The sequence below is a fragment of the Muntiacus reevesi genome, chromosome 22 (assembly GCF_963930625.1).
Source record: "Muntiacus reevesi chromosome 22, mMunRee1.1, whole genome shotgun sequence".
NCBI classification, from domain to species: Eukaryota; Metazoa; Chordata; class Mammalia; order Artiodactyla; family Cervidae; genus Muntiacus; species Muntiacus reevesi.
In genome coordinates, this window is record NC_089270.1 from 42608733 (window position 1) to 42631618 (window position 22886).

At 40.2% G+C, this 22886-nt stretch overlaps 2 protein-coding genes across 3 annotated transcripts in view; one reads left to right on the forward strand and one right to left on the reverse strand.

The window, feature by feature from the left end:
* The window catches only part of PAICS (phosphoribosylaminoimidazole carboxylase and phosphoribosylaminoimidazolesuccinocarboxamide synthase), a 37871-nt gene that overhangs the window by 10575 nt on the left and 4410 nt on the right, over positions 1-22886 (reverse strand). The window contains exons 3-9 of one of the 2 annotated variants that reach the window (XM_065914731.1): positions 21001-21432; positions 19582-19671; positions 15887-15955; positions 14634-14699; positions 11916-12052; positions 7620-7686; positions 2942-3139 (exon numbers count right to left, since the gene is read on the reverse strand). In XM_065914731.1, coding sequence (XP_065770803.1) covers positions 2942-3139; positions 7620-7686; positions 11916-12052; positions 14634-14699; positions 15887-15955; positions 19582-19671; positions 21001-21432 — 1059 coding nt within the window. The remainder of the gene's footprint in view (positions 1-2941; positions 3140-7619; positions 7687-11915; positions 12053-14633; positions 14700-15886; positions 15956-19581; positions 19672-21000; positions 21433-22886) is intronic. The other variant, XM_065914732.1, reaches the window with a different exon arrangement.
* PPAT (phosphoribosyl pyrophosphate amidotransferase) overlaps positions 8346-22886 on the forward strand; it is a 35416-nt gene continuing 20875 nt past the window's right edge. Inside the window, exon 1 of the mRNA XM_065914733.1 lies at positions 8346-8639. Within this exon, the coding sequence (XP_065770805.1) occupies positions 8512-8639 (128 nt within the window). The 5' untranslated portion in view covers positions 8346-8511. The remainder of the gene's footprint in view (positions 8640-22886) is intronic.

Here is a 22886-nt window from a genome sequence, read left to right on the forward strand (position 1 = left end):
GGTTTGACCAGGAAGATTCAATTAAAATAGGGAAAAGAATAAACTATTCTATACTGTGCAGACAGGAACTCTGGGAAAGAATGTTAAAAGTGTATGTAAAATACTTAGGCCACTTTAATCTTTAACAAATGATTGGGCTCATAGGCAGTCAGGAATTTAAATCAATCCTTGACTTGAGGTGGTAACTACATAACTAGGTCTAAGAGCTCTTTTTACCCAGTAGTCATATTTGCTCATTGTCTACCAAGCTTTACAGACTAGTATCCAAATCTATTGCTTAAATATAAACAATAGTTACTGTAACTAAGAGGAAAGTCCTTCCCTGTATCTAAGGGAATCAAAACTACATAGAATCAACTTATGGTAGTCATACAAAAAAAACCTGCTTCTAAGAAAAAGGGATTCAGTTTAGACGGTATAATGATTGTTTCTAACACATACGCAAAAGAACTTCCCCCATTAATCTCAGTTGTTTACAAAATTCAAAACTCCTATCAAGACTACTAAGAAAATGTAGTAAAAGTGACTAAGTGACTAAGTAAACGTCACTTCACATTATGAATTACAACGTCCAAGTATGACAGCTAATCAGCCCAGCTAATCCTGGCACCATCCTTGTATTAAGGTTCCAAGCTCCCCAACTGTGGTTTAACTGTGAGACTGTTAGTCATATCACTATCACGTCTCAGTGTAACCACAGTGGGTTTCTGTGCAAGAAGGAACTGAAACATAAAAGGTTAACATTTGATTTTTAAGCACAGAGACTAAATCCAGGAACTTCAAAATTCCTGTATAAGTGTTATTTCACTATATAGCATGTACAGTGTTATTTCCTATATCTATACCTATTACTTGTGCAGTCTTTTATAGTTTGTTTATGAGTGACAAAGAGAAAACTAGAATCCTGATTTACTGATTCTCATTTTGGTGCTTTTCTCACTCAAATTTCCAGAAATACCTTAATTTGGAACATATCCATGGTTATAAAGAAAGCAGTTTTAAACAGACCACTGACAGTCAACTAGACATAGCATTTAACAATTAGCAAGTAAAAACTGCATAAATAAGGCTTAAAAGAACTCTTAATCTGTACCCTAAAACTAACAATGTTATGAATTTTTAAAACTTTTAGATTTGCCTTAATTTCACATTTAATTTGCCTCCATTTCAATATAATGGAGAAGGCAATGGCAACCCACTCCAGTACTCTTGCCTGGAAAATCCCACAGACGGGGGAACCTGGTAGGCTACAGTCCATGGGGTCACAGAAGAGTCAGACACGACTGAGCGACTTCACTTTCACTTTTCACTTTCATGCATTGGAGAAGGAAATGGCAGCCCACTCCAGTGTTCTTGCCTGGAGAATCCCAGGGATGGGGGAGCCTGGTGGGCTGCCGTCTACGGGGTCGCACAGAGTCGGACACGACTGAAGCGACCTAGCAGCAGCAGCACAGTGTATAAAACCCAGTATATAGCACCTTTCCACACTTTCTGTGAACCAAGTAACTTTCAGGTATGTTCAGCGTGCTAAACAGATAACTGCTGGAGTACTTCATTTGTGTGACAACTTTCCCAGCTGCATGCAGGCCTTTCAGAGTCACACTGCATCACCCTAATTCACTCTCCTGACGCCCTGGCAAGTACACTGAATAGGTGTCTTATTAAATAAGCAAAAAAAGAACTCGGGCCTGTACATAACTTCCACTGCTTTAATCCCATAGCTACATACTACTATGGGGACACAGAAGCTAGTTATATTGTTAACTTATAGTGTTAAGCAACTATAAAAATTTTTAACATGTTCGGAGAGGAGATAACTTGTGAGGTTAAAAAAGGATCAAAGGATCACTTATCTGTACTGCAAGAGGAACCTAATACTAATTTGATGCTCTCTCTAGAAATCTACTCAGTTACTGGAAAACCCCTACTCAAGGAGACCGTGAAGTAAAAATCCTGGGTTGCATTATTTAAGAACTGAGGGAAGTGCTTTAAAATTATGTAATATTTTTACCTTCAACGTATAGGCGATTTATGATATGGACGACAATTTAGGTTGGCAATTAAACATATTTTTTTGTCACAGTAATTAAAAATGGGAAATAGGGTACTCTGGAAAAGGCAAAAGTGCTCAAGCACATATTCTATACTGATGGAAAGAATTTAACTTAAATTACCTTGTTTCTTTCACTTCAATTGCCCTCCACAGAATGTTCTGATCTGGATTTCATCTTTCAAATAGATTTCACTATTGGAAACAGTCTTTACTCAGTTTTAGAGTAGGAGGTAACCCTGGGGATCTTGATCTAGTCCAAATCCCTCACGTGGGGAATGGCAGGATGAGGTGTGGTTGTAGTCCTCAATTACTTTTCAGGGCTTCCAAGTGGAAGAGGGATTTGAAATTCTGTATTACCTCCAAGGGGCAGAGCAAATTTATGCACACAGACTTTTAGGGATTAAATTCATCAATCAGAGCTGCCAAACACCAGAATATATTTCTTTCACAGGTTAAGTTCCTTAAGTTCCTTCATAGGTAAGCCTTTCCTAAGATGTCCTAGGAGAGGAAAGTTGCAGAGAAGATATACATGCCAGACAAAAACTGTAGCAAACTGTTGAAATTCCTCTTAACTAAATGATACTATTTAGTAATTCCAAACCAAGTTAAGTGTTACAGTAATATTTAAATTTCTGGTTTAATTTAAATAAGTGTAGCATATGAGGCATCCCCAAATATGTTGTTAATCGAAATAACCTCCTTAAAGAGATTGGAGTGGTGTGTGTGAAAGGCGAGTCACTTACCTGCTTCCTAAAACAACTGGAAAAAAAAAATCAACTGGCAATCAACATCTTATTAACCCAAACAATGTCATTTCCCAATAAAAAGAACCAGTAAGTATACGTGAGAGAGACCACAAAGAGGGAGGCTCTTGGGAGAGCCACTCACCTGCTTCCTGTAACAACTGAAAAATACAGCTGGTAATTTTATTTGAGATTGCAGCTTTTCCTTCAAGGTGATTCTTTCTGGCTGCATTTCCTGCTGTAATCTGGTCCTTGGACTGCAGGAGGACGTTTCCTGGACTGTCCAACAATTCATAGACTTCTTTTGTTTTACCCTCATAGAGTTTTTTACCAATCTTCAGTACTGTGGAAATAAAATGGAAACATCAGATCTCAGGAAATTTCGTGCAAAAGATAATTGAGAAGATTAAATTATCTAGAATGATGAATCAGTATGCATACAGAGCAATCAAATAATTTTAATAAAAAAAATTAACTCCTGCCTAGGTCTTTATGCCCTACAAAGTATTTTCAATGCACCATCACATTTCACCTGTACAATTTTGTCAAGAATTACAATTATGCAAATTATCATACAGATTAGGAAACTAAGTACCAAAAAAGATGCCACATAGTTAAGAAATGGCAGAGCCAGAAAAAACCTCGTCTCCTGATATCTAACGGTACGCTGTGCTCTTTCCACCCTCAATTTGTCTCTCACAGTAGAACTGAAGTAGAATCAGTTAAGATACATTAAAATTAATGGGCCAACTAGTAATTTCATATATATACACATAATAGAATTAACTAAAATAGCTTGCAGGAGGAAATGCTGTATTTTCCCCTACTTCTGTTTTCCATGGCAAGCAAATAGGCAAGTTCAGCCAGATGGTCTTCTTGATTTCAAGTCAATGTGCAAGAGGAGGCACCTCCATCCACTGCAGTCAACTGACCCGGAAGCACTTCTATTTTTCTACTCCTGCTTCTCTACCCTTGAACCCCCTTCCTCACTAACAGTTACAGAAAACTGTGAGAAGTGAGGGTAAGAGCATCCAACTGATGCAGGTCATCAGACATCAAGAAAAGTAGACTTTGGTCATTAGAAAGAATGATTTTGATGAAGATCAGGGATAACAGAAGTTTAAGAACTTAAAATTTCCAAGAGGAGAAACAACCACCCCTCATTCTTCCAGAACACTGGGTCATTCTCAGCACCTGCATTTTTCAGGGTCCATGTGCCAGGTACTAAGGATGCACCAGTAAACCACGTTCCTGCTCTCAGGTGGCCAGAGTCTGAGAGAAGCTGAAATTAACCATCATAGTAAGTACCATGTACACAGAGTACGGGATCACAGGTTCAGAGCAGGACCACTTAACCTAACCTCTGTCATCTAGAACAAAGTGAGGGTTAGGCTGAGATCTGAGGCACGGTCAAGGGGTAGGGAGCGGCAGTGAAAGGCCAGGGTGTGAGAGAGTGCATGGCAGAACTTCAGCATGTTTGCACCACTGCGTGTGTGTACACGCCTGCTGGGCAGAGAAGGGGGTGGGGGCAGCAGCTGAGAAGTCGAAGGAAAGGAAGGAGATAAACCTGAAGAAAGGGCAGAGGTCACATCAACAGGGAGTGAAGATAACCATTAAATGAGACAGTTACAACTCAGTTCAATGGCTGCATCTGCAGGGTACATAATTCAGAGGACGAATCCTCATCCTCTTATTGTAATGTCTTAATTCACTGACAAGGTTGAAAAGGTCCTTCCAAGATGTAGCACTAGCTTAGTGCTCCAAATTCAGATTTCTTTATTCCCCTCCTAGAACCCTAACTGCACTCAATATGCCAGCAAATTTGGAAAACTCAGCAGTGGCCACAGGACTGGAAAAGGTCAGTTTTCATTCCAATCCCTAAGAAAGGCAATGCCAAAGAATGCTCAAGTTACCACACAATTACTCATCTCACATGCTAGTAAAGTAATGCTCAAAATTCTCCAAGCCAGGCTTCAACAGTATGTGAACTGTGAAAATTCCAGATGTTCAGCTGGATTTAGAAAAGGCTGAGGAACTAGAGATCAAAGTGCCAACATCCGCTGGATCATTGAAAAAGCAAGAGAATTCCAGAAAAACATCAATTTCTGCTTCAATGACTATGCCAAAGCCTTTGACTGTGTGGATCACAACAAACTGTGGAAAATTCTTAAAGAGATGGGAATACCAGACCACCTGACCTGCCTCCTGAGAAATCTGTATGCAGGTCAGGAAGCAACAGTTAGAACTGGACATGGAACAACAGACTGGTTCCAAATCGGGAAAGGAGTACATCAAGGCTGTATATTGTCACCCTGCTTATTTAACTTATATGCAGAGTACATCATGAGTTCATCATGGGTGAAGTACAACCTGGAATCAAGATTGCTGGGAGAAACATCACTAACCTCAGATATGCAGATGACACCACCCTTATGGCAGAAAGTGAAGAAGAACTAAAGCGTCTCTTGATGAAAGTGAAAGGGGAGAGTGAAAAAGTTGGCTTAAAACTCAACATTCAGAAAACTAAGATCATGGCATCTGGTCCCATGACTTCATGGCAAACAGATGGGGAAGCAATGGAAACAGTGATAGACTTTATTTTGAGGGGCTCCAAAATCACTGCAGATAGTGACTGGAGTCTTGAAATTAAAAGACACTTGCTCCTTGGAAGAAAAGTTATGACCAACCTAGACAGCATATTAAAAGGCAGACGTGTTACTTTGCCAACAAAGGTCCATCTAGTCAAAGCTATGGTTTTTGCCAGTGGTCATGTATGGATGTGAGAGCTGGACTATAAAGAAAGCTGAGCACCAAAGAATTGATGCTTTTGAACTGTGGTGTTGGAGGACTCTTGAGAGTCCCTTGGACTGCAAGGAGATCCAACCAATCCATCCTAAAGGAAATCAATCCTGAATATTCATTGGAAGGACTGATGCTGAAGCTGAAACTCCTGATACTTTGGCCACCTGATGCGAAGAGGTGACTCATCTGAAAAGACCCTGATGCTGGGAAAGACTGAAGGCGGGAGGAGAAGGGGATGACAGAAGATGAGATGGTTGGATGGCATCACCGACTTGATCGACAGGAGTTTGAGTAACCTCCAGACGTTGGTGATGGACAGGGAGCTCTGGCATGCTGCAGTCCTTGGGGTCGCAAAGAGTCGGACACGCCTGAGCAACTGAACTGAACTGAGAACCTAACTTCTCTAAATCCTCCTCTCAGGCTTCCAACATGCTCCTCCGTAGGCCCTGAACACTGTTTCCTCCACTTCCATTCCACTACTCATCTCCTTCAGGTCTCACAGGCCATGCTGGTTGAGTTTAGACTTTATCCTGAGAACAACCACAAAGCTTAATTAACCACATCAGTAAAATGGCAGATGTCTGTTACAAAGACCATTATGACTGCTGTATGGAGAATGAGATGAGGCAGGGGTGGGTGGAAGAAAACTACCGATGGACAGACCAGTTAGGATGCTGTAGCAGCAAGCCAGGTGACAAATAACCTGGGCTAAAGAAAAAAATGTGGGATAAGTAAGACTCAAGCTATTTAAAAGGTAAAAGTTTTAATAACAATTGATTCAATATGGGCAACAGAAGGGAAAGTTGAGGATGGTGCCTAGGTTAGATAAAAGAAGTCTGTACCCAATGCTACTCCCTCTCAATTCAGTTGAATCTGCCTTTATTTATTTATGGCCATACCACTGTGGCTGGTGGAATCCTAGTTTGCCAAACTGCCCCCTGCAATGGAAGCATGGAGTTCTAACCACTGGGCCATTAGGGAATCCCCTGAATCATTATTTATTACCTACTTGCATCTCTATCCATTAATAGAAATAACGTAACATCATAGAAGACAATTGCTACCACTGTCAAAATGCTTGCTATAAATTCATAGATGAATTCAAAAGAGGCTGATGAGGACTGAGAATAATTCATGGAATTGAAATTTAAGAGTACTTTAAAGTACAGAACTTCCACAAAAGGTAAGAACATCTAGGATGGTGCTGTCCAATAAAGGTACCCACTAGCCACAGGTGCCTATGAAACATCTGAAATGTGGCTACTTCAAATCGAGAGGATGTAAATGTAAAATACACAGTGGATTTCAATATTTTTTTAAAAACTAGCAAAAATCACAATTTTTATATTGATTATGTGCTGAAATGGTACTACTTGGGATATAGTTTATCAGTAAAAATAGCACAAACTGTCTTTCCTAAGGATCCTAATCACGCATGGACAAAACAATTATATATAAATATGTAACATGATAAATGCACAGTGAAGCAAGAAATTTTTTGCCTGGTGGTTTTGGAACTCTCATTGGCATAAAATGGCTAAAAACAAACAAAATCTCGACAGGAAATAGAAAACTTTTCAGAAGGTTCAGTTATTAACTTTCTGAAACAGGTTATTATTAACCTAAAGGGAAAAGCAAGACTTTGGTTTCGGGAGTCAACATTAGATGTTCCTGCGTTTGTTTTGCAATACCTATTGATTGCAAACGCGAATTGCAGGTATCTCTCCAACTTCCGGCCATCTCTCGTTCCAATGACCCTTTGCGCCTTTTTCTCATTCCACGAGAAGTTCTGGATGTTACAAAAAGTTCGGAGGCCCGGGAGCGCTTTGTTTCCAACGCACCGCTCTGCAGCATCAGGGACACGTGCCCGCGCGTCCAGTGGCCTAGAGAGGCGCGCGCAGGAAGACGGGGCAGAGTCCCGGGGAAGGATGCCGTGGGGAGCCAGGGAGAGCGCACAGGCCAGCGTGAGAGAGGCGGAAAGACCGCGGAGTCCCAACTCCTGCGGACGCCAGTTAACTCACCTTCGACTGCCGCCATTGTCCGGAGTGGTCGGGGGGCTTCGGCCGCGCTGGGAAGGGACGCAGGACTCTGGAAAAGAAGCGCGATCAGAGAGGCTCACGGGGCGGGGAAGGGAGGCACCGCCCACAGACACGCCCCTGGCAGGGCCGCGTGACCCATAGCGCCCCCTCCGGGTCGCTTCGAACATCGCCGCGGCCACGGAACATCAGGGGTCCCTAACCTACCCAGAGGAACCCATCCCGGAGCAAGGCTTTCCGCTGCGCAGGCGCAGCGACGCGGCCCCCCACCCCCCCCCCCAACCCGCCCCGCGCGGGCGCAGTTCCTGGAAAGAGAAAAATGGCGCGCACTGGCGGCCCCTCCCCACTTTACTGCCGCTCGCTGACCGGGCCCCCTCCTCGCCAGAGAGAGTGGGTCAGAAGTTGGAGCATACCAAGTAGTGACGGCTCGGGGGAAAGCATATGAGGAGGGACAAACAAACTGTATATTCTCTGGGAGAGAAATGACATTAACTCCGTAAGTCCCACCACCTTCGTCTTGGGTGCTAGAAAATGACGGAGAGTTCCACGTGCAGAAAAATTATCCTCCCACAGGCCTCAGGGGGAGGGCTAGCTCCACCCCCACAGGGCCCGTGGCTCCGCCCCTCAGCCGCGGGGCCTCGCCCTCCGCCCTCGCTCATTGGCGGACCCGGAGGGGCGGGGCAGAGTGCCGGGGGGCCGACAAATCCCCTCACTGCGGAGAGAGCACGCGCCGCCGCAGTAGCGAGGGTCGAGCCGCTGCGAAGGGAGCGGCTGTCCCCGGCCCGAGCTAAGGAGGCTTCCAGGCCGAGCAGTCTACTGGTTGGTGCTCAGACCCCTGGCGCCGCGGCGGGTCCCACCACGTGTTTTCGGCGGCGACATGGAGCTGGAGGAGTTGGGGATCCGAGAGGAATGTGGCGTGTTCGGGTGCATCGCCTCAGGAGAGTGGCCCACGCAGCTAGACGTGCCGCATGTGATCACTCTGGGACTCGTGGGGCTGCAGCACCGGTGAGCGACTGGGTGAGGGGTGGGGATGGCGGCTCGTGTTCTCCTCCATCTGCCCGATCCGCTTCCCGCGGCCGGAGTTGGCGATCTCGCGGGCGCCTGAGAGCCAGGGGCCGGACCTCTTCTCTTACCTGGACTGGTACCTTCCTGTGGCATCCACCAGATTGCCAAGGCGTGCGCCGGGGCTCTCTTGTCTCCCTGGACTTCATCCTGTGCCCCGCCACCCTTAACGGTCTTTTAGGGGCTCTCCGCGCTCCCGTGCAGTGCACCCCTCCTGGATCTGACCGGATTGTAAGGTTCCAGTCGGCTGGACATGCCCAGTCGGGGTTCTTCCTCGTCTGCTTGCGCGTTTTGATCTCCCAGAGCGTGAAGCTGCTCTTGTGATAAAACTGTGTGGGGTGTTTGCTAGTCCTGGACCTACAACACTTTGAGGTTTCGCGGGGGAGCCTGCAACCACCACAAGCTTTTGTTTGCAAGAGCAGAGCTATTGGGCAGATGGTGTATTTGAACGAAGTCATAGCTATGGGAACGGAAGGATTCAAACCCGGGGAAGCTGAATCGGTTGATGGTCGAAAGGAACTACCGGTTCTAGATCTCATGAATTCCAACAGATAATAATCCAATCGTGGAGGAATAGTGCATGTGCAAAACATTCTTTGGTAAACATTTTAGATAATGAATGAAAAGATTAGTTGTAAGGAAATGCCAAAATAATTCCCTTCTTTAAAAGAGGGAGAGAATAGTTCCTGTATGACAAGATACACATTGACTTTGAAAAACTGATAGATCCTTTGAGTTAAAAAATAACTTTGCTTCTGTGATCTTTCCATTTCCTACTAACTGAACTGAGTTTTAATATAAACAGTTTTCTTAAGGGTAAAAAATAGAAACCTAAGTTTGACATCACTGAAAGTATTACAAAGTTTCCATAAGAGGATACCTCAACAACAATTTCTAGAACAGTTAAGGAACTTGGTGATAACACTTATCAGCAATACGGGAGAAATATGTATAAATGCATTCCAAATGATTAGCTTTCCCTCCACCAAATTTAAACTAGAAGTAGGCTTTTTGCATTTTTCAGAATCCAGAATAGTTGGGTTTGAGTTTCACATCTTGTATATTCTTGTTTACTAAACGCTGAGAGTAATTTAGAATTCTAGGATGAATCAAATATTTTTAATTTGAATTAATTTTGGATAATTGTGGGTTGACCATAATAGAGATCTTATTTTAAAATACATTTATGTTATTGAGAGGATTATGTATATAAGCCAAGGAAAAACTAAAAGCTACTCATATGGTACTCCATAACAACATGAGTTTATAACACTCTTCAGAGAAGTTATTTTGGATATCCTGTCATGGGAAGAGGTGTACAGACACAAGGGATCTTTAGAGTTGCCTGGTGGTCTGTGAGGAAGGTATGAAACTGACCTTGAGTTTTTTTTTTAACTATTTACTATTTTAGTTAACTCAGAAAGTTCATCCCCAAGATCTCCTGTTTGTGTGTGTAAAGAAAAGGAGGGTGATTTTTTTTTTATGAATAACTTTATTCCTAATTATATGCACTTTTCTACAATTGCTTCTAAGTGAAAGAATTAATGAGATTAGATAATATTGATACAGGCTAAGGGCAATAAAAATGTGATTACTACATGATGATAGAGAAAACTAAATGGATTCTATCAGGCTGCTTATTTGACAGAGCAAGTATTTGCTAAACTGTGGTGTTGACGATTGACCTTGTGATACTTTCAGTAACAGTGGCAAAAAACCCAGTAGCTTCTGAGAAGAAAGGTATTAGTGGAAAATCATTTAAATTTTCCTTATGTAGGCATAGGATCTGGAGAAGGCAATGGCACCCCACTCCAGTACTCTTGCCTGGAAAATCCCATGGATGGAGGAGCCTGGTAGGCTGCAGTCAGTGGGGTCGCTAAGAGTCAGACACGACTGAGCGACTTCACTTTCACTTTCATGCATTGAAGAAGGAAATGGCAACCCACTCCAGTGTTCTTGCCTGGAGAATCCCAGGGACAGAGGAGCCTGGTGGGCTGCCGTCTATGGGGTCACACAGAGTCGGACACGACTGAAGTGACTTAGCAGCAGCAGCAGGTATAGAATCATTAAGATTCTTTGAGAGCTCTGGTTCGTGCCCATAATCCTATCCAATTCACAATTTTAGATTAGCAAAAGTTCTCACACATTGGGGGAACTGATTCTAAGAATATGAAACTTCTTTATGTCTAGAAGATAAAATCTGCTGCTATAGGGGTGAAAGATTAAGAAATAATGTTTTTAAGAGAATGGATAACAACTACATGGTCCTCTTGTATAGCACAGGACACTATATTACATATCTTGTGATACCATAATGGAAAAGAATATGAAAAAGAATGTAATAAATATAGCTGAATCACTTTGCTGAACAGCAGAAATTAATCTAACATTGTAAGTCAACTATACTTCAATAAAATAAACTTTTCAAAAAATGTTTTCATTTGACAGTAGATCAAGGAATGTCAAAATTGGAAGCCTAGATGTGTTGTTATAATTTAATAGAAAGTTATATACAGTGTACATTGGCAGGTGGTGGTCTGTTGCAGAAGGCTCTGGAAACTGAAATGTACATCACTTTTGCATTGTTTTTGGTTCTCTCTCAGGCATAGATATTTAGTGTCAGGGATGACACAACCCCTGAAAGTTGTGGTGTTATGTATTTTATATATAAAAACAAATGGAATATCAATTACTGGACAGTCATGCACTGGATGCTTAATCCAGATGGGTTCATCCAGAAGTCCTTCTTTTTTAGTAGTCTGGCTATTTGCAGGTTTATACCATAGCTCTGTTTTCTGTCAGGGGGAATTTTCAGTGTTAAGCTAATTGGTTGTCCTCATCAGCTATAAAGCTGTGTGTGTTTGCTTGTTCATGCCACATAATTACAATCATCAAGTACTTTTTCAGACCTAAAAACATCAATGAGTTCTGAGGTTTGCAGAGTTGGGACAAACCATACACCCCATTGTAGATTAGAGATCTTTATCTTTAAACCACAGTCACAGTTTACGGAGACTAGAATGACATGGACATATTTGAAGATTCCATAAAAGGAATTACTAAAATTTCATACATTTATCACATGAATCAGCTAGTTAACCTTTCTTTGGTTAGGGGACGAAAATGCCCTTCAGTGAATTATCATTTTCCTGTGTTAGGAATTGAACCTTATAACCGGTAAATATTTTCATACCTTTTCTAAAAATTTATGACATTTACCTGATGAAGTTGGGTCATGTAGGGAGTCTCCTGACTGCAGAAATATTCTGAAGAATCTTTTGGTTCTGTTGTTCTTTGAGGAAACTGATTTGCAGCGGTCTCAGAAGCAGTTTTCTTAAGAGGTACAGATGCCGGTTCTGCAAAAAGTATATAACATATCACTAGAAAGGCACTTGGGAGGTAGAGGGGAGGGATGCACTCAGACAAACCTATGGACTTTGTTCCCAGTTGTCTTCATTTAGTTTGTTGGGAAACCCAGGAGTAGATTATCAGAGAACTTGCTTTGAATTGCCATATTAAGGCTGGGGTTAACTTTTTTTATTTTTATCTCTTAGAAATAATAGCCAAACAAGTTACATTCCGCTAGTGTTTTACATTCCCTTAGTTGGAAAAGTGCCTTATCCCCCAAAGGATCTTAGTAGTACCTTAGGTACTACTGCTTTGTCATTCTGGGTTGGGAACAGCCTCTTTCCCAAGTCTCTGAGTGTTGGGAACAGCCTCTTTCCCAAGCCTGAGTGTTGGGAACAGCCTCTTTAACAGAAGACTTGAAGTCTACCTGGTTTCCTAGTAGTAGTTTGATCTTGGGAAAGTCTCCGACTTTCTGACTGTTTCTCACCTGTTGGGCTATTGTATATTTTAAAGGTCTGGTGCACAAATTCAGTGCATTGGGAATGATACTTTTCGTGTGGTTAATCCTTAGCAGTTTACCTTTTCAGTTGCACATCCATTAAAAGGCATTGAGAGAAGGAAAACATGAGGCAACTCATCTGATTTGTAATTTATGTCAAAAAATGGAGGATAAAATTTTCAGCTTTCGTGAGATATAAGTTTTGTTGGGCAGGGTTGGGGAGAGTGGAGTTCTGCTCTTCTCTAATACTTTATTCGAAAAATACTTGTTGAGCTCTTCCTGTGTGTATGCAAGGCCCCGTGGTGGACACCAGGAATACTGTACTACACAAGGCTGATGTGGTCCCTGCCCCCACGGAGAGGCAGCAGAGCAACTGGTTCAACAGAGCCGACTTGTTCGTGCCTCCATGTCCTCCTCTGTAAATGGGGATAGTGGGATCACTTACCTCATAGAGTGGTGGTCGCGATTAAATGTATTGATAAGTAACGTGCTTAGAACACTACCTGGATATATGCATACCCTGTGGCCCTGCATCCCACTGCTGGGTATGTACTCAACAGAGATGTATACATGTGTTTATTGGAAGGCATGCACAGGAATTTGTAGAGCAACCTTGTTCTGAATAGCCCCAGTCTGGGAACATTGGATAGAGAAGGTAGAGGGATGTATGTTCCTATTATGGAATATTCTATGGCAGTAAAAAAGAACAGACTCCTGCTGCAAGTAAAATCGTGGATGACTCTCAAACAATGCTGTGTGAAAGAAGCTTGACATTACGAAATACATACCAAAGGAAAAGACCATTGTATGATTCTAATAATAAAACTAGTCTATGGTAGTGAACATTGATAACTTTTATGAGGGCTAACAGGCTTCCCAGGTGTGCTAGTGGTAAAGAACCCACCTGCCAACGCAGGAGACATAAGAGATGCAGGTTCGATGCCTGGGTTGGCGAGATCCCCTGGAGGATGGCATGGAAACCCACTCCAATATTCTTTCCTGGAAAATTCCATGGACAGAGGAGCCTGGCAGGCTGCAGTCTATAGGGTCCCATAGAGTCGGACACAACTGAAGCGACTTAGCATGCACGCATGGGGGCTAACAGGAGAATTAATGAAGTGAGGGGGTGCTTAGGGTGCTGGTAGTGTTTTATATCTTGAGTTGAGTGGTTGGTGCACAGGTGTCTTCACTTTGTAAAAACTGAGGTCTTCAACTATTATGTGAACTCAAAACAATTAGATCAATTATAAGTCTATAAAATGCTAAAGTTGTATTATCTTAGAGATCCAGAGAGATGCAGTCATTTGCTCCATGTTGAGTTTTAAGGGTAAAGAGAAACTGGACAAATTAGATTTTCTGTTTCTCAGACCAGTGCCTTTTCTCATTTTCTGTGTTTTTCTTTATGCTATACTACATTAGGTTGGGCTTCCCAGGTGGTGCTAGTGGTAAAGACATTGCCTGCCAATGCAGGAGATGTAAGAGACGTAGGTTTGATCCCTGGGTTAGGAAGATCCCCTGGAGGAGGGCATGGCAGTCCAGTCCAGTATCCTTGCTGGAGAATCCCATGGACAGAGGAGCCTGGCGGGCTACAGTCCGTAGGGTCACACAGAGTCAGACACGACTGAAGCCACTCAGCATGCACACACATTGTGAGTAACCTGTTACTTAGAGTGGGTCGGTTTGTAACGACAGCTTCATAGTTAGCTGGCTTCTCCATTTTTGTAGAATTACTAAAAAGTTATAGCCATTGTTAATTACCTTTGGAGAAAAGCAAAATTCAAAATTTACTAGTTTGTGGGGGGTTTCCTTTTACATCCTCGTATTCTAATGGCAATCACAGAAAAGTCTAAGTTAAAGGCGAACGATAAATAGATAGTTGTGCAGAAATCTGAGGTGGGAAAGTTTATGTTTACTTTGTTACTTTCACTCTTAATAAACTATGAAAGAAATAATTTTTCAGCATTCTTTACTCTCACACAGCTCATAAACAATAGTCTCTATTTGTCAAGGACAAGAATAAACATCTATCAGGAAAAAGCTACAGAAGTTTTAATCAATGTGGGAAAAGTCGGTATATCTCAGACTCTTACCATCTTCAAGTGCTTTTCTCTTGATGCTCAAAGTTCTTGGGTTTTTGGTATGATTTTCAAATAATTCTTAAACAAGAGAACATAGGAAAAGAGTCATTATATGACATCATCTAAAAGTGCATTAGTTTTCAAGCATTCAAGTATACTACAGTTAGAACATTTAAGTGATTGGACAGATGAAAGAGTTCAAGAATTAGGAATATTTTGGTACTAATCTTTCCTAAATCTTTAGGAAAGATTTGAAAAGAAATCCTTCACTTAATAGGTATGTGGTTTATAATAATTTGGGGAACCATTTGAACATAAAATAGTGTTAGGGATTTATTGTTGAAGAATTTTTTGCTAAGTTAAAGGCAAAGAGGAAAGTTTATAGAATTTTCACTTTAAAAAGTCTAATTCCAAGGTTACATGGTAACCTTGTTTCCATTTGACAGTTCTGAGAGATGGTTGTCTTAGGAGGCCATCACCTTCTTCATAAAATCTCATTTTTCTCTGAAGGTTGACATTTTTCTTTTGTAAAACTCTGTATTCTTAATTTAAAATTTTTGTATTTGGTATGACATTGTTTCCAGTCTCTTGTCTATTCCAAACTGCATTAATGTTCTGGCAATTTCCTCAAATATTTCTTTGTTTCTTGTGGCCCGTTCCAGTACTTGCTTAATTTTTTCATAAGGCCATATGTTTATAAGTGCCCTGACCGCCTTGTCACACCAGCGTTCTCCAGCCTGTGTCACTCACTGCTATAATCTGTAAATGACTTTTAGCATCTTCTAAAGGAATATGATTTCCTATGAATCAACATGATTCACAATTATTCAAACTTAGATACATCCTGTATTTCAGTATCATTCATTTAAAGCAAACTGGACTGACGTAAAGCATTGATAATTTCAATGTGAGGATCAAAATTTTTTTCATACATGCATATTCAAATATTTTAAAATAAGACAGACTAATCCCCAATATTAGTGAGAGTAATTTAGTTGCTTTTCATCAACAGGTATCCTTGATTGCATATTTATGAATACAGAGTGTCTCAGTATTTACAGATTTTTTTTTTTTTTTTTAGTAAGAAGTAGGAATAGACACTTCTTTACTCCCCTGCCATATACTCTACCAACTCAGGTATTCAATATAATGAGGCATTTGGGATCATACATAGTAGAGATCTTCCCTATAACTACTTCAAGTGGTATATATTAGACTTTAAAAATCAAAAGAACATTTAAAATTCAACAATTTAGATCCCTTACCTGACCCAGGGACGCCGTGTGCTGTGAGGCCGCCCACCTCATCTGAGGCATTACTTGCAGTGTCTTCCTCTGTCAGAAAACAGAGTAGTAATTTAAATGTTGTTCCCAGAACCCTGATGCTCTTCGGCAGGTGAAGACTGCACTGAAAACGTGGTCAGCCTGGATCAGTCAAAAATGTAACCTCAAAGCCAAGAGCATTTGCCATCTTGAACCAAATTTGAAGGTGGCCTTAGAGGATTCACCGCCAACACCACAGCGTTGGAAAGTAGTCTGCCTTAAAAGTCACAAGGCAGGAAGCTTGGTGTGAAAGGATGAAAGTGCTTTGTGACCTAATTTGTTTAACAACTTTCACTGTTACATTTTAATGCTGCCAAAGAGCTCTTACGGCTCTTTTTTTCATTCAGTCCTCATTGTAACTAAGAATAATCCTTACTGCAATACCTGTAAAGGAATAATAAGACTCTTAAGATTAGGTGGTTTTAGCAGTCTTCATATTGAGGTATTAAGCAGACAGTGATTAACATTTTAAGGAAATTAAATGCTTAGCGTGGTAAATATAACAGGAATTCGTCCTGGTGGACCAGTCTATGTTCAGATGTTTACAACCCCGCTGTTGGTAATTTGGGGAAAGCTGCTCCTCGTATGTGTATGTTGGATCGCTGTGTTGAAGTCTAGCAGTGTTATGGTGGTCTTCTTTTGTCTCAGCTGTATTTCCCTATACACTGGAACATTGTTTAAAAAGAATTCTATGTTATTAAGTATAGGTGTCTATATAGCTACTTGGAATGATTATTCTACAATTAGACAATGGTTTGTATTAGTAAACCTTGAGGCAAAAGTGTAGATGGAGGGCTGTAAGCATATTGCCGCAGTGGGTATGTGAAGATGTACAACAGGGTAAGACCTCATCTTCTTATGAAGGACATGTTTGACAAATAGATTCAAGGGATTAGATCTGATAGCCAGAGTGCCTCAAGAACAATGGGAGGAGGTTTCTAACATTGTACAGGAGGCTGGGATCAAACCTTCCCAAATAAAAAGAAATTTGCAAGAAGGCAAAATGGTAGTCTGAAGAGACCTTACAAATAGCTGAGAAAAGAAGAGAAGAGAAAGGCAGAGGAGAAAAGGAAAGATATGCCCATCTGAATGGACAGTTCCAAAGAATAGCAAGGAAGATAAGAAAGCCTTCACTTTGCAAAGAAACAGAGGAAAACAATGGAATGAGAAAGACTAGAGATCTCTTCAAGAAAATAAGAGATACCAAGATATCATTTCCTTTTACTTATTGTAATAGACAGAGCCTAAGTCTTCTATGATAATTCCCAGTGATTAGCTTCTTCATATTTCATTGGTCATACATTTTTTTAAGTGATAATTTACTCAAAGTAGCTAATTTTCTCCCAACTGGAATCAAATTGAATCTTATGTGTTACTCTTTTCAGCCCTCTGCTGGTCTTATCCTCTAAAAACATGACACCTTGGCTATGCGTGATGATCTTCTCTAAAAATACAGGAGCTTGAATCCACTGTACAACATAACACTAAACCAAAACCTCCAGGGGTTCTAAGTTGGAAACTAGTTATTCAGAATGTGGGGGTCCACAGCTTTAGCTGGATTTTTCCTTGAAATACAAAAAAAAAAAAAAAAAAAAAAGATGCTTAGTACACTTTTAAGATAGTAAAATGTTACTTTTGGGGAGATCAGTTTTATGACCAAGTGTGAATGTTAACAATATGGAGCAATGACAACTCCCATAACAATATTTATTAGTAAAATCTATAAAAACAAAATGGGCTTCCCTGGTGGCTGAGATGGTAAAGAATCTGTCTGCAATGAGAGAGACCTGGGTTCGATCCCTGGGTTGGGAAGATCCCCTGGAGGAGGGTATGACAACCCATTCTAGTATTCTTTCCTAGAGAATCCTCATGGACAGAGGAGCCTGGCAGGCTACAGTCCACGGGGTTGCAAAAAGTCAGACATGACTGAGAGCGACTAAGCACATAAAAACAAAATGAGCCGACCTCTAACTACTGACCTGATTTTTTCCTAAAGATAGATATCCATGTCTTTAAGCTTAACATAACAGTCTTCCAAGTAGTGGACTAGCAACTTGTGCATCACAAAGTATATATAAAAGTGTTTTCTTACATCTTTAGCTGCTGGGATCTATGAGGTTTTATACCTTTACTTTTATATTTATTTGGAAGTTTAAAATACCATTATTTCTAGAATGACTGTAAACATCCTGTTTCATATTTTCTAGATATATTCCATACTAACATGTAAGCATACCATTTTTTAAAACCTGTCAGTTTACATCTGGCTTAATATTTTCCCTTTACATAAAAGAAGTTATACTGAGATGTTGTATTTAAGTGAGTTCTCCAGAGGACTAACAAGTTTTAATCTTCTGAATTTTTTGAAAAATCTTTAAAAAATTTTTAAGATTTAAAAATCATAAAAAATATTCCAAAGTTTTTAAACTTTTTCATGAAACTCTTTCTTCCTTATTAAACACTGTATGTGGTGATCTGATTTTAACTTCAGTGACAAAGGGTCGTTGCAGTTACCCCTTTAGAGTCCTTAGGAGCACAGAGTTTCCTTTACCTTTGTTTCCCCACTAGTCAGCTGCACGTTCCTGTGTGGTTAGTCCCCGTAATTTCTCTCCATCTCCACCTGTCAGTGTTCTAGCCGCTGTCCTTCTCTCCCATTGAACTTTCAGTGTGCAGTTTGCCAAGACTGTGGGCACCTGGTTTCCGGATCAGAATTGGGTTTTAAACTTCTCGATGCTGCATGAAGCTTTGGGCTGAAAGCCCAGCACAAGGTCTATGACGGCTAGGCTTCTGCTTAGGAGCTTGGTCACCCCCCTGCCCTCAATTTTGGTTTGTCTAAAAGGCAAACTACCAGAGAGGAGACACACCCTAAGTGCCCTGCACCACAGGGCAGTGGTTCTCAAACTTCAACATGTGTTGGAATCACCTAGATACATATCGGACTGCTGGAACTCACCCCCAGTTTCTGGTTCTGGAGGGGGCCCAAGAATTTGCATTTTGAATGAGTTCCTAGATGATGCCGATGCTGCTATAAACAGCAACCACAGGGAACCTCACTGTCATTAATAATCTCCACCTTCCATTTCTGCATTTTGGAAATGTGAATATTATTCAACAATACTGTATAATGTTATAACATACTTGTATATGTTCTTATAACAGCATGTTAGATGTTGAGGCTGTTATATAATGTATATAATAGGTGTGTGTGTTCAGTCGTGTCCAACTCTTTGCAACACTATGGACTGGAGCCCACCAGGCTTCTCTGACTGTGAGATTTTTCAGGCAAGAATATTGGAGTCGGTTTCCCTGCCCTCCTCCAGGGAATCTTCTTGACCTAGGGATCAAACCGATGTCTTTTGCCTCTGCTGCACTGGCAGGTGGTTTCTTTAGCACTGAACCGCCTGGGAAGCCCAGTGTATATAAATACATTAAACCATGGTAATGCTGCAGGCCTCACCCTTATGACCTCATCTAAACCTAATTTTCTCCCAAAGACCCCATCTCCAAATGTAATAACAGTGGGGACTGGGGTTTCAACAGATGAGTTTGGGAGTGACACAGCTGAGTCTGTAGCAGCATCTTATAATAACATGCATTTCATTACATACACACACATAAAAACAAGAATGTTGTTTTACCTGTGCAAGGGCTTTGTCTCATATATGTCTCTCTTAGGTCTTCTGACATATTACTGACCAAGTCATCTTCAGCTGCATCTCTAGCAATAACTGTATGAACACAGTGGGATATATGGTGGTATGTTTTTTATTTACTTTTCGAACTGTATTTTAAGCTCTAATATAGTATTTTCCCTTTTAGAGTGAACTTGATACTAAAAACTGTGGTTTATTTTTCTGTAGTTAGATTCCCCATCGTTAAACATATTTTAGTCTTAGGTCTCTGTAAGCATCTGGTGTTACAAGTCTAACTAGGTCTTTACATAAAACTGACAAGATTATATTCACCTGCATCTCCAATAGTTGCTGTATGAACACAATCATGCCATTGCTTTTGGGCTACTTGATCACTAGTTCTTTTACATTTTAATTTCAATGGGGGAGATGTATAGTTCTCCAACAGACCAGTTCTTTCCTTGTCTACTAGTGAAACATTTTAGGACTTCTCACCACCATTTCCCAATCCTAACTCTTTGTCATTTCCCTCTCTTTCCCACTCATACTTTTAGGAATTAGGACTTCATTCATGTTGATGTATGGCAGAAACTATCATAATATTGCAAAGTAATTATCCTCTAATTAAGAATAAAAATTAAAAAAAAGAATTAAGACTGTATCATTTAAGGCTGATATTAAGATCTAGAAACATTGTGGCCACTCGAGGTCTTTAATAACATCTCGTCCATTCCACCATTTTACATAGCAAATCTGACAGAGGTACTCCTGAGTTCAGAGTTCCACAGAGACGGAGGTAGGACTTGTATTTCCCGACTCCTGGCCTAGAACTCATGCAGTTTATTTCATGCAGTCATGTCTTTGTGTATATTGCATCTCAACTCTTTAGGTTAAACTCATTTTGAAGAATTTTATGATGTGTCCTAGGAGAACTCACATTCTCACAGGTTTTATATTTTTCTGAGTTTTTCAATGCACTTTTTCTGTTTACTCACAATTTTACCACAACTGATAGGAAAATTTTTTTGAATTTCTGCCATCAAGAATTTTATTTTTACTTCTGTAAAATTGGTCTTCCTAAACTTCTAGAAATCCAATTTTCTTTTCTTGTTTTGTATAACTCTGTACCATTCTGTGTTCTGATCAAATTTGCATGAAATCTGTTTCATGATAAATTGAGCAGTTAGCTTGTTGAATCTCATTTAGTAAAGCCTATTTACCTTAGACTGCTGCTGCTAAGTCGCTTAAGTAGTGTCTGACTCTGTGCGACCCCATAGATGGCAGCCCACCAGGCTCCTCCGTCCATGGGATTTTCCAGGCAAGAATACTGGAGTGGGTTGCCATTGACCTTAGACTATATTCAGGTTATTGACATTTTTTTATATGGTAGCATGATGTTAAGATTACTTTTCTTTGCTTTCCTACCTGTCTGATCCTCTTCCATCTTTACATGGGCACATCCTATGGCTTGCTCTTCATCTTGGGATTCCTGTTGTGAGTTTTCTGTTTTCTTCTGTCCCAGTATAGCATCCAACTCAGTAAAAAATTTCATGCTTTTAGCCATGCCTAGGTCTCTAGCCATTCTTACAATCTTGTATTCATGTTTTAAGTTTTTGTACTTTGTTCTGCACTGCTTCCAATCTCTCTCTATTCCAAGTTTCTGAAGCTTGGCAGCAATTTGTTCAAATATCCTTTTATTTCTCATTGTTCCCTCTAGTTGTTGCTGTATTCCTTGATCAGACCAGATGCCTATTAGAGCCCTGACTTCTGGCACAGTCCAGTGTTTTCCTCCTTCATTTGCTACAGTTGGAATGACAGTTGGATTATTAGGGGGTTCCATTATTGCTGTAGAGTCACCTGTATTGGGTGGGGAGGGAAAGAGATATATGGGTTACATATATCAGACAAGATAAATAATTGGATGCAACATTACTAAAGACAGTAATTTTCTCTATGGGAGATGAAATAATGCAAATTACAGTGTAGCTTTTGTCTTAAACTACTTGGGAAATCAAAATACAGAACGTGAATCTGTTCCTTATTGTGATGGTGACTGACTTTAATAAAGTTGTTTTTTTAATTAGTTACATCTTGATCATCTTTCTTCTTTAGCATTTCTTTCTCTTCCATTCTGCTCCTTTAGTATGTGGGATTAATGTCAGTGTATAGTGAAAGTTGAATATATAATTTTGTAATATTTACTTCTTTAAAGCAATATAATTATGTATAAAACAGCTTGTTGAAGACAATTTTTCTGTTTAAGTGTGAGCAATTTATCTCCTCCCCATGCCTTTTCTGTATCTAATGATTTCCATTTGCTCCATGTCAGAATCTCCTGGTGAAGCCTTTATAAACCACTGCTCCCATCCTTCATCCCCAGATTGTGATTCTAGTGTGCAATTCAGGATTGAGAGCCAAAACTATTCATGAATGAAGGGCTTAGAGGAAGCACATTAATAATCGGTGCTTCTTAACTCTTTGTGAAAATAAAAGATGTCCCATTGGTTAAAGACCAAATGCCATTTTAAGTGAAGTATTATATCCTTTTAATGAAAAGAAGTGTGCCAGAAATTTCATAATGCATTAGGCAGAATGTCTCTACTTAGTTATAAATCCTTTAATAAATTTGTGTTAGATCTCTGCACAGTTTTGCAACTCATTTTATGATAATGGCATTTCTTGACATTATATTGGTTATTTAACAACCATATTATTTTACTCAGATTTCATGTTTAAGAAAAAGGTGATTTGGACCTCAGCATCTACAAAATTAGTCATTAAAAGAAAATACCGTAGTATTTACCTGGGTATGGAGGTGCTTTTATTTTGTGCTGTATTTAATGTCTTTGTTTTAAGATGTTTTTCATCTTAAATTAAATGTTAATTTAATTTTAAGATGTTCTTATTTAAAAATTTTTTAAAGATGTTTTAAATTTAAGATGTTTTTCATCTTAAATCAAGTGAGCACTTTTCCTCATTTGCATTAACTTTCAGTAAGAATTTATAAGCAAGAATGGGACTTATGTTGACTTTTTGGGTGAATAAAATCATCCTTGACTTCATTATGGATTTTATATTATTTACTTTCAAATGTAAAGTTCTGCTTTTCTTAGCTTCCAGGATAGCTGAAGGCTATATTAAGTACCACACTTACTATGTGTAATTTTGGCCATCAGCTTCCTTACTATATTTAAAGCATAAAGACTGGGGATTTGATGCTAATATTTCCAAAGTATTTCTACCAGGAAAAAAATCACCCATTTTCTCAGATTTGGTATCAGTCTTACTTTCCAATTTGATGTAGATCAGTT